At 45.3% G+C, this 11,783-nt stretch overlaps 1 protein-coding gene across 2 annotated transcripts; it reads right to left on the bottom strand.

The window, feature by feature from the left end:
- Nucleotides 1-478: 478 nt before the first annotated feature.
- Nucleotides 479-11,560, bottom strand: mmp17b (matrix metallopeptidase 17b). Of its 2 annotated transcripts, none has more exons than XM_080502113.1 (12): nucleotides 11,539-11,560; nucleotides 8,519-8,719; nucleotides 7,605-7,737; nucleotides 7,317-7,473; nucleotides 6,394-6,502; nucleotides 6,126-6,303; nucleotides 5,644-5,820; nucleotides 4,911-5,013; nucleotides 4,446-4,519; nucleotides 4,220-4,369; nucleotides 3,245-3,505; nucleotides 479-2,802 (listed from the first exon to the last, which is right to left on the bottom strand). In XM_080502113.1, exons 2-12 carry the CDS (start codon nucleotides 8,645-8,647, stop codon nucleotides 2,405-2,407), a joined length of 1,869 nt encoding a protein of 622 aa, XP_080358239.1. In that variant the 5' UTR covers nucleotides 8,648-8,719; nucleotides 11,539-11,560; the 3' UTR covers nucleotides 479-2,404. The 2 variants fall into 2 exon arrangements, with proteins under 2 accessions (XP_080358239.1, XP_080358240.1); XM_080502114.1 differs by having other exon boundaries at nucleotides 7,356-7,473.
- Between the last annotated feature and the right edge of the window lie 223 nt (nucleotides 11,561-11,783).

The raw sequence follows: 11,783 nt of genomic DNA, 5'->3' as shown, positions 1-11,783 counted from the left end.
CTTCCTTCTGTCTCTCCCCTCTTTCCATCCACTCCCTCACCTGCCTCTTTAGGATCTCATGTGTCTCCCTCCTCTGTCTCTCCCTTTTTTCCCCTCCACACTCTTTCAATCCACTCTTTTGCCTGCCTCTTTAGTCCCTCCTCTTTCTCCCCCAGCAGCACCTCTCTCCACTCCTGTGTTTCCTGCATCTTCCTCCTCTCTACCTCTCTTTCCATCAATTCCCTCACCTGCCTCTTTAGGATCGCATGCGTCTCCCTCCTCTGTCTCTCCCTTTTGTTCACTTCATGGAGACGGTATATAGTTATAAAGTTCTTTATTGGTCACATACAGTGAAATCCATCCTCAGGGCCCACTGCAGTGCTGGTCTGTGGTCACATTAGAACCATATTCAAAACCAGATTAAAAACATTGTACAATGAGTATGATACGTTGCCAATCAAACTTACGTTTACATTTTTGAGAAATATATCATAGCATATTTGAGAATGACGTGCACATGATTCTGAAATCTGAAAGGAAACATCTTCACAATCACATGAAGTGGTTTAAACGTCAATATAGTCCATGTAACTGATTACAGTACAGAGTGATTGAACGACGTAAAGCAGCGACTATGTGGAAAGATGTCTTGTCAGTTTGTTGTCTTTCGGAATGGTGCAGAAGCTCCCTGTCAGAAGGAATTAAGTCCGTCCGCAGCAGTAGTGTAGATGGGGTGGTGACTGGAGCGTAGGCAATATGTAGAACTCTTCACTCTGCTCCTGATAGCTACAGAACATCTGTCAACAACTGATTAACTTGTTGCCTTCGGTGACAAAATGCAGCCGTCGTGAATAGTTGTTCTGCACATGCTCCGTAAATGGACAAGAAGTACCATGTTTCCTCCAGAGTGTCATGGCTCTCAGTCCAGATTCTCCTGGGAGTTGGTAGTTTTATAGTTTGACAGTCTCCGAAATAACAATCCAACTTGATCGTTTGTCCATACAAATGTCTGTGTACTCCGATTGTTAATGTTTGTACATATTTTTCTCCGTGTGTGGTTTCATCACAAAAACCACCAACATCGCCCTCTAGTGGCCCAATATGAACACGGCATCATTCTCACCATGAACGGATATTGTTTTCAAAATGCGACAGTGTAAATGTAAAATGTGTCGCTTGAAATGTTGTCTTGTATGCAAAATCCACACATACTGGAAAATCTGGACTCGAACCAGGGACATTGCGATGAGATGTGCAAACCGCTACATAACTGTTATATATTCTATTCTGAGGGGACTATTATTTCCTATTAACTGCAAAGACCAGAGGACAATGCTGCAACTTTTCTCTTATTGAGGTAACTTCAGGGTTAACCCTGGGTTTATCGTACTGCGACGCTGGTTCACTTCTTCCCTGGCAAATCACCAGGTAACTGACTGAAGCCCTGACCTGCTCCAAAGCCAATTATGTTCTGGACAAGAGACCAACGAGCATAAAAGCTCCACCTCATGACCAACCAATCAGATCTCTTGAAAAACGAGGGAGAGATGCATTCATTTTAACATGATAGAATAAATCTTTGTTACTGAGTGCACTGAAAGATGATTTTGTTCTTATTCTCAAGTACGTTTATCTCCACGAGGAGGATTAACCTGGAATTATGACATTAATGGTCACGCCTGGTAGAACTGTAGAAACATACATTTATGGAAAGCACAACTACTTGTACCGTCACGGCGAGGAATTAATATTCCAACATAAAAGAACTCAAATGAAAATATATATTAAAGTAAGAGTAGAGCAGTGAGGGAGCTCTGCCTGAAACAATTGCGGCATAACAAAGTGAAATTGAGTGATCACTGTACCGTGCCTGTATATTGTCCAGTGAATAAATGTTGTGAAATCTGGCAAAGTTATGAATTGAGTCTGGAATTCTTTGCAGCTTAGCTTCCTGCTGCAATAGTGCTGCTTTTGTCCTGGTTGATGTGGTTGAACTTTTCATATGTTTGGAGAATAATTGTCTGCTACTCCACTGTATAAGCTGCTCTGCAGGATTTGTCATTGGTCAGATGCTGCAAACTCCGCCCCTTTTGTGAATGCGCACCCATCCTGATGGAAAACTTGGCTGAACTACCAAGTTGATAACCTGCTTCATAGTAACACTATCAAAGATTGCGCATGTCAGGGTTTGTCAGTCCAGATAATGGAGAAATATCCCGGGTATGTTTATCCCGCCTTGTAGAACAGGCCTCTAGTTTTATCACTACCCACAGTACACTGGTGAACCACTAGGGGGCAGCTTTTTGTTCAAATCATGCTCACAAACATCCCCATGTGCATCAGTTAGTAGAAGTACAACCATGAATGAAGTCAGTAATATAAAACTGGAAGTATTTTCACAGTGTCTGGTTGTGTCTGTTGGACGTCACAGAGCGCACAGTGTCCACACACCCAGCAGCACAGCAGCGGCCACAGACGTCGTCGTCCAGCTGGCCGGAGCTCGGTTCTGACAGCTGCACCGTGTCCAGGTGTGGACGCCTCCGTCCTGTCTGTGTTTGTCTCTGTTTCTGTCCCTCCGCCTTCCTCCTGCTACCTCCTCCTCATCCTCCTCCTCCCTGTCATCCCTCCACCTCTCCCTCAGCTCCTGCCTCCCCGCAGGCGGCGAGGCAGAAAGAGAGAGGCTGTCTACACTAGAGGAGGACGAGGACGAGGAGGTGCAGTCCAGCCAGTCTACAGCAGTGGATCGCGGGTAGCCGTCCTGCGGAGACGAGCCCGGAAACGAGAACTTCCAGTAGGAGTCGCCTTTGAAGAGGTAGATGGAGCCTGGAGAGGAGTGAGGAGAGAGGGAGTCATGACGTGCCGGCTCTTCATAGGATGAGGGGTCAGACATGACAGAAGGTCTGCTCTGTCCCTTAAAACCCCATTTTATACTATGTTTAAACAGAAAAATCATAGTTTTTGTGAAAAGTTTTGCGTGTACACGTCAATGTTTTGACGTGGGGGGTGGGGGGAGTGCAAAATTCAAAGTGGAACAAGTGGATGGTAAATGAAGACTTTAACTTTTTTGGCACCAGGGACCCTTGTTAAAAACTGTACCAAGTTATTTTCAGTCTAGCTCTTTTTGTTTTTTTGTTTTTTCCTGCGTTCAATTAAACATATATTAAAAAGAATTGAATACTGTACCTATAAGAAAGTTCGACTCACCTTGAGTGTGTTTGTGAGTGTTTATTTGAACATTGGACACAAATACCAATTAGAGCCTCACCATCGCTGTCCGTGGTGATCCCGCTGACGCCGTCCTTCAGCAGCTGAGTCCAGACGTCCTCCTTGTCTTCCAGGGCCTCTAACTCCCCCCACACAGGACCCTCCTCTGGGTCCCAGACCAGGCCCCACTGTCCTGGTGCTCCTCCATCATCATCCTCATCGGTGTCCTCTCCAGCCAAGCTCATCCCCATCCTGAGGGCGGACAGGGTCTGAGGGTAGCCCTCCTGCAGCGACAGGTCTCTGAACAGCCAGAACTGGGAATCTGCAGGAGGGGACAATGTGGACAGCTTAGGCCCTCGTTTACACAACTTCTCAAGTGAATATGCATTGTTTTAGAGTTTTTACTTCAGAAAAGTTTCACATTGACACGGAAAAGGCAGAAAGAATTATGTAGTTAGCATATTGGAACACTAGTGGATACTCTTGTTTGTGTTTTGAAAAGTAACCACCCACATGGAGAGAACAATACACTATAAACTATAACAATAGGAGTACACTGACACTCGTAATAGCAGTCGACCAAGTTGGATCGTTGTTACATTGACTATCAACTATAGAACTACCAAGTCCCAGAGGAACATGGACTGGGAGTCATGACACTCTAGAGGTTCCATAGGTTGCCATTGTCCATCGACTGTGCACAACACCTAGTTACTACGGCTGCGATGCGCATGTGAAGTAACAGCGTTTCCACAATCTACAAGGAGACAGAAGCCCAGCACACAAAAAGTAGCACTTCCCCACATTTCCACCAACACTGGGTTGGACTGTCCGCTTTCGGTCCGGACCAATTAATGTGCCAGGTTTCTAACAGTTGGATGATATGCGCAATAGAGGGAAAGGATCTCAACAGTGTCAAGTAAAGACTACTCACATTTTAAGTAAGAAAAAAATACATGGCTCATGCTTTACTACTTACTGCATTACTATCACCATACTGCGACCTTAATGTGGAGCTATACATACTGTAACGTACCACTGATGAAGATGATGGCATGGTCTGACTGTCTCTCCACCACAGCGTGAAGCCGAGGCAGGTCAGAAGGTAGACCCCCCCACAGCCTCCGGACAGAGGCCCCCCGTCCCGACACCAGACCCCCACCGGTCACTCGCCACATGCTCAGACCTGGAGAACAGAGACCTGTCAGAACCACAACTGGACAGATTTTACTCTGCTGCTGCACGTTCGGACGCCTCCAGACCTTTGAAGAAGAAGGTCTCCCCTCGGATCTTCGCCACGGCGTCGAAACTGGTGTTACATCGATCTGCGGAGGGTCTGAAGCAGAGGGACAGATTGAAAGATTCATGTACAGAGTGTGTTGATTTATTCAAGAAAAACTTGACATGGACATAGAGATGTGAATGGCTATTGGAGATATTGTATCAGTGGAGGTGCCATATTGGTTGAGGACCCGGACTCCATTGTCATCTTGTTTTTCTTAAGGTTGATCAAATATGATCAAAAGGGGATGAGATGAGATGAGATGAGATGAGATGAGATGAGATGAGATGAGATGAGATGAGATGAGATGAGATGAGATGAGATGAGATGAGATGAGATGAGATGAGATGAGATGGGATGTGTTGAGCACATTTTCCACAACAATGAACAAATAAGGAAAATTAAACTGAAAACTTGTATTATTTGTGCAGAATAACTGACGAACCCGTGGTGTCCGTGTCTGTGATGGAGGCGGTGCTGCTGGTGTCGTCTGTGGAGCTCTGGAATGAGGCGAGGAGCGTCTGTAGCCAGCAGCTGGTTACTTTTACCTGCCGCAAAGTTAAAGTATCAAATCATAACTCAAATCATGAATCCTAGCGTCACTAAATAGCCATGTGTGTCTGTAGCTTTAAAGGTTGTTGAAATCAAGCTTATGATACATTTTCTGTAGTTCCATCATTAAAGATTAGATTAAACTATGCTGATAATGAATTTAGACCTTTATAACATGATAACGTTTCTCATCAGAGCCAATTTAGGTGTGTTAAAGTGAGAGCGCTAACTACTGCTCCACCGTGCCACAAAATGCCTCAGCATTAAAATGAAATTCCTGCATCTCCATGTAACCAAGAGGAAATATAAAAAAAGAAGAATTAATAGGGTCAAAAATAAAAGTAATTGTGCTTTGAGCCTTTTGGTTCTTCACAATGAGTCTTTCACATATGCGCCTGTGGAGGATGAAGACTTCATCTGGACTTCATGAGCTACTCATTTTTTTCTTCTCAGGCTCATTTTTTATGCATTTCGCAGTCACACACATGGTAGTCAGAATAATGAAGCCATTATCTCCTATTAGGTCTCCCTGGTGATGATATACTTTGATTCCTACAGCACATGAGTTCTCACAGATCAGATTTCCAGGCTAAATCCTCATGGAGGTCACTGGAAGTGCTCGTTACCATAGAGCTGGGTGATGTGCTCCAGATCCTGAGCTGCCAGGCGGTACAGGAGGGGGTCTCCAGCAGGACCCTGGTAGTACGGGCGCATCACAGAGTGTCGGGATGAGGAGTGGGCCAAACCCAGAGCGTGTCCAAATTCATGGACCAACACCGTGAAGAGGTCCGTGCCCTCAGAGGCTGAAATGCCCCCCAAAAAAGAGTTTCAATGGATTATTTTCTGTTGGATTTTGGGCCAAATATGGTAGATGGCAAGGTGTTAGAGGATGTTTTAAAGGCAGGCTACTACGGTGGCTCCTATATATAACAGGACAAAGAGGATCTTAAATTCCTTCAGTACGGTGTGACTCTCCTGTTAAAATTCAATGGTCTTATTGAATTACATGAGTCCTCAGTCCAAGAGCAAATAAATCAAAGTGACTCACCTGACTGTCTGAAGGCTCACCTGGCTGTCTGAATGCTCACCTGACTGTATGAATGCTCACCTGGCTGTCTGAAGGCCCACTCCTCCTCTGCATCCAGATGGACTCCTCCTGCACGTGCAGGGTCCGAAGGGAAGAAAGCATGACCCACCGCTCCGCCTGCTCCATCAAAAGGGTAGCCATCACCATGGTAACCGTGCAAGAAGTCTACCTGCAGGTCAGCTGCCTCCGGACTGCCTACCTGGATGCAGACCACAGGATGAATGAAGAGTGAATGAATGAAGAGTGTCTGAGTATGACGAAGCTGCCTGTCAATCAGAAAATGACCGACCTCGTGAAACTCCAGGGGCGTTGGCTCCGCCCACACTCTCAGAGCGTAGAAGACCAGCGAGCGTACCGTCTCCCGGGACAGATGAGAGGATGAAGGATGTGACCGCAGCCTGAGGATTTCACCAGGAGCATGCAGGAGTGAAAGAGTTACTCTGTTTCTGATCTGTACATGAATCCATGTTCGCTGCAACCTGCAGCCATTTGTGGCTCTAGAGCTCCTCTGTAGTGACTGTAGTGACTCTGTAGTGGCTCTACAGCTCCTCTGTAGTGACTATAGTGACTCTGTAGTGACTGTAGTGACTCTGTAGTGGCTCTGTAGTGGCTCTACAGCTCCTCTGTATGACTGGAGTGACTCTGTAGTGGCTCTACAGCTCCTCTGTAGTGACTGGAGTGACTCTGTAGTGGCTCTACTGCTCCTCTGTGGTGACTATAGTGACTCTGTAGTGGCTCTACAGCTCCTCTGCAGTGACTATAGTGACTCTGTAGTGACTGTAGTGACTCTGTAGTGGCTCTGTAGTGGCTCTACAGCTCCTCTGTAGTGACTATAGTGACTGTAGTGACTCTGTAGTGGCTCTGTAGTGGCTCTACAGCTCCTCTGTAGTGACTGGAGTGACTCTGTAGTGGCTCTACAGCTCCTCTGTAGTGACTATAGTGACTCTGTAGTGACTGTAGTGACTCTGTAGTGGCTCTGTAGTGGCTCTACAGCTCCTCTGTAGTGACTGGAGTGACTCTGTAGTGGCTCTGTAGTGGCTCTACAGCTCCTCTGTAGTGACTGGAGTGACTCTGTAGTGGCTCTACAGCTCCTCTGCAATGACTGTAATGACTCTACAGTAAGTCTCCAGCTCCTCTATAGTGATTCTACAGTTCCTCTGAAGTGACTCTACAGCCTGATGCCACATTAACTGATGACAGAACTCCTCCAACCTCCAGTTGATGTTCCTGCGTGTCCACATGGACACAGACCTCCTCCTCCTCTTCCTCCTCATCTTCCTCCCATCCTGGCCATCTGCAGGTCTGGAAGTTTCTACTTGGTCAGGCAGGGAGCAGCGAGGGCTGTTCATCAACGCCACCGTCTCGTTATCTGAGCATAGCAAAGACTCTTTGAAAAGGAGCGTGTGTGTGTGTGTGTGTGTGTGTGTGTGTGTGTGTGTGTGTGCGTGTGCGTGTGCGAGTGCGTGTGCGTGCATGCGTGTGTGTGAGTGAGACGGTCACCTGCCACTCCGGTCTCCCTGAGGCCTGCGAACCTCTGCATGGCCTTCATAGCGTCAGTGACGGCGGTCCAGGCCTGCAGCTGGCCAGTGGAGGGGTCTGCAGGGGGCAGGTAGCCATACCTCGTCAACCAGTCCTGCAGGACGCCAAAGAGAAGACGTGCTCCATGAAAGAAGGCTTTGCTTGGGTGCATTCCCTGTTCACACAACAAATGCTTTCACGTGAAAAAGCAAACATTTTGTCACGTTTTGGCCGTCTGTTTACACGACAACAGAGCCCTTAGCCCCTGAAAATGTAGCTTTCCATCAAAGCTGAAATTAATTGTTTGACATGAGACCTGATCGCCTCCTCTCCTTCCAAATCCAAACACACGCAAACCTTTTCGAAAAATGCCCCGACCTCGTGGAAATGGTGGAAAACTACTTTTTTTTTTGAAACACTGCAACTACACCCACACCAAGGCCCCAGTAAATAATTCTCCTATGCATCTGTGAGTGGACGAACAACAACAATGTTTTCCTCCAGCGTGTCATAACCCCCAGTCTCTAGTTTTTTGCCAATTTACGGTATGTCTACTCCCATTGTTAATGTTTACGGCGTGTTGTTTTCCGCTTGTATTTAAGTGCTTTCATTCAAAAAGGCTACTAGTGTCCCCACATGAAAACTACTTTCAGTGTTTCTGACGTTTCTGTGTAAACAGATGCCGTTTTCAAAACGTTGTCATGTAAATGCAAAACTTTTCTTCAACAAAAAAAAGCACAAACAATGCGTTTTTCACTTAACATGTTGTCGTGTAAATCGGGCAATAGTTGAAATGTCAAATTTCTGCATTTCTAAAACACTTGAGCACTTTGCACCAAACCTAAAATGCGCCGGCACTGCACAGACTGGACACAACACAGTGAGGGGGAGTTTACCACCAGGCGGACGCTCTGGTCCTCGGTGGGCACCGCCGCGCCAAACGGCGCCGTCGGGGTCACGCTGGGAGAAGAAGCAGCTGGCATCCATCCACTGCTCAGACAGAGCACAATGATACACAGCCTCATCGTGGCCACATGGCGTTACGTGAAACGTTCACTTGACAGAGATCTGGCGAAGCCCGTGCTGGTTCTCCATCTCTGGAAACGAAGATCGGCAGAAAGTTATCGTCAGGATTTACTGTAACGGATGAATGGATGAGGTCTTCTCATTGCCAGTATTTCTAAGTACAAAAGCTCAGGAGAAGCCAGCTTCACGAAAAATCATTTAAAATAAATTCACATCGGTAAACGCGATTAAGATGAGGCGCCCTCTCGCGGCTGTTGTAATGAAGGTGTGGTCATTGTTTGGTATTACGCATAAAAAATTATTTTGTAAAATTTTTTTAATGTACAGTTTTGATGCATCAGTATAAGTAAACTGTATAAGTGTTTTTTGTCCTGGAGAAGCATGAGTCACACTTTCCATTGATGAAGTGGGCGCTGATCAGGATTCACAGTGTGTGAATTTCAGGTGTAAGCTGAGGACTCTGCAGCACCACCTGCTGGGTGCTTGAGGGCGTGCATGTCTACTTCAAACAGAAAATTGCAACAAAACGGTTTCATTCTTTAGTAGTAATCAACATCCATTGACATTCCAGAGCACACACTTGTATGATGGTGATTAATAATTAGATAATTGACTACTACTGTAAAACAAGAAATTTATATATATATATATATATATATATATATATATATATATATATATATATATATATATATATATAAAGGTAGTTTCTACAATAATATGTAGAAATATTGTTTCATTTCAGACCAGCGTTGGAACCTTCTCGCTGTGCAGGAGCACTGACCACAGCCCCACCATACCGCCACTCAATACATGAGCACTTTCCCGAAATGGGAAGCAACCGATTATTTTTTGCAGCGTGTGTTTGAGCGCCACATTTTTCTTTGATAACTTGTTCCAGTCTCCAGTTAGTTTGTGGTTTTTATCTACAGATTTATACGACATGTCAGATCAGCTACTGTACTATAAGAAGCAGCGTGTTGCACAGACGTGTTCTCTGATAATATCTGGTTTCAGTGACATTTTTTGACAATCTGCTGCCTTGGCTTTTGCCCTCTGCTGTGGTTTCTGCTTTAATCTCATTACTTTAACACGGAGCTTCGTCGTGCAGACCCCCGCCCACCCATACCCCACCCCGTCCTTTAACTGACACAGTATCCCCTCTAACCTAATTAAATGGAGCATCCTCTGACACACACACACACACAGTTGTAGTGTGCCGTGTCCTCCCCTCTGTGTTTTATGGTAATGCCGCTCCATCTTCTGATTGCCCTGGGAGATGATCTTCCCGCTGGGAATTGAGTCTGGACGTTTCCCGTCAGCTTCTTTTACTGACGGCTGTAAGTCATGCCTGACCTTGGATGTCACCGAGCTCCTCTGGATATTTGGAGGTGAGTGTGAGGCCAATCAAACATCTGAACCACCTCCTCGCTTCTTTCCACCAAACCTTCCACCGAGCAGCCATGGTGAGTTTTACTACTGGACCTTCTCACAAGCCATGGCATTTGGACCTGGATGCTCCCGATCCTCCACAGCAGGGGGCCTGTATGAATGGATGGCCGGCTATGTAAAGCCTGTTTAAACTGCTCCATTGGTAAAATGACTCCATAAATAAAGTCCCCTTAATTCTTTTAATCTCATGCCAGGCTTTCATTTTGGGTCAGTGTGCATTTATTTGCGTTCAATATCATTCTGCAGCGTATGGATTTATTTGTGTTGAAGCAAATAGAGACTCCCTGCCCCCACCCCAAACCACGGTTTGAATCCCAACCTATATTCCACGTGTGGTTCTGCAGGTTTCTACCTGGTAATGTTTCTCATTTCCACTGTCTCCTCTACTGGCTCACATTGAATTGCTGGTTATTCTCCGTAAAACTGAGATGACTGTGATGTATTTGTAGCGATAGGTATAAAACTGAATTCATTCCAATCATATAATAATGGATAAATGTGTGAGAAAGTTATCAGGGGAGCAGTTTCTGGATTCAGATTCTGTGTCATGTTGGATAAAACGGTGGAGACGAACCACACACATGCACACCAGTCAAGAGAATTCTGGCATGCACATGGGAAACATGCAAACTCCACACATCGAACTCAAACCCACAACTTTCTCACAACGAGTGCTGACCACGACACCAGCGACTGCCACTTTTTGATAAATTCTGATTTTAATCATCCTTTTTCTAGATACTTTTCACAAAATAGAGAAAATGTTACATTTGATATAATAAGGATAAAGCAAACTATCATGATTCAAATGTAAATGATCTGTTTATTGGATTTATTGAACTACAAGACAACTTTCAAAGCGTACTGCAATTTTTTTTGCAGCAGAAAGCGTAAATCTTATAATTCATCTCTTTTCTTTTTCCTCGTGACCCAAGGTCACAGCATCGTGGAGTAGCAATAGTTCGGTAAACTTTGACCAAGTTTTAATAAACAGTCATATAAGCATGTTGAGGTTTGCAGTCTAAACGCAGAATTGATCTGCTTTAGCACCAATAAATCAATACCACACTCTACGTTGGCTTCCGTGTGGTATTGCTCCGATATAAAATGCATGAATCTTGTTATAGTTGATGAGCAACATCACATCCCATATCTCCAGTGTGATTACATTGTTTTGTTAGAACTATCTATTGAAGAATTCAAATTATGAACGTTTCAAGTCAGTCTGAATCAGAGTAAAAGTAAACAAGTCTTAAATCAGTGAAAACTGATCAGGATTGCGTGATAACAGGACGTCATCCAGATCAGCCGCACAGTAATTGTCCTCACTAAAGCGTGCAATGCATCCACCATCTGCTGCTGCCGTCTCATAAACCTGGAAACCTTCACTCTGACACACGCTCGCACACAAAACGCAGAAATTCTAGAAGTTTCTCACCTCCCCGTGCAACTCCTCTTGCTCCTCTCTCTTTATGAGCCACCGAAAGAACAGATGGGTCCTTTCTATTCTCCTGCTTCTTCTGTCAAAGCCTCGCTCCTCCTCACCACACACACACCCACACACACACCCTAACACACCATGACAAACAGAGGTTTGCACAAATAGCCTCCTTCTCTCTCCCTCTCTCTCTCTCTCATATAAGAAGATTTGATCTGAGATTACTCCGTCTTTTTCCATCTGTC

The sequence above is a fragment of the Blennius ocellaris genome, assembly GCF_963422515.1.
Source record: "Blennius ocellaris genome assembly, chromosome: 9".
Taxonomy (NCBI): Eukaryota; Metazoa; Chordata; class Actinopteri; order Blenniiformes; family Blenniidae; genus Blennius; species Blennius ocellaris.
The sequence above is the reverse complement of the archived record's forward strand: the minus strand, read 5'-3'. Positions and strand labels throughout refer to the sequence as shown.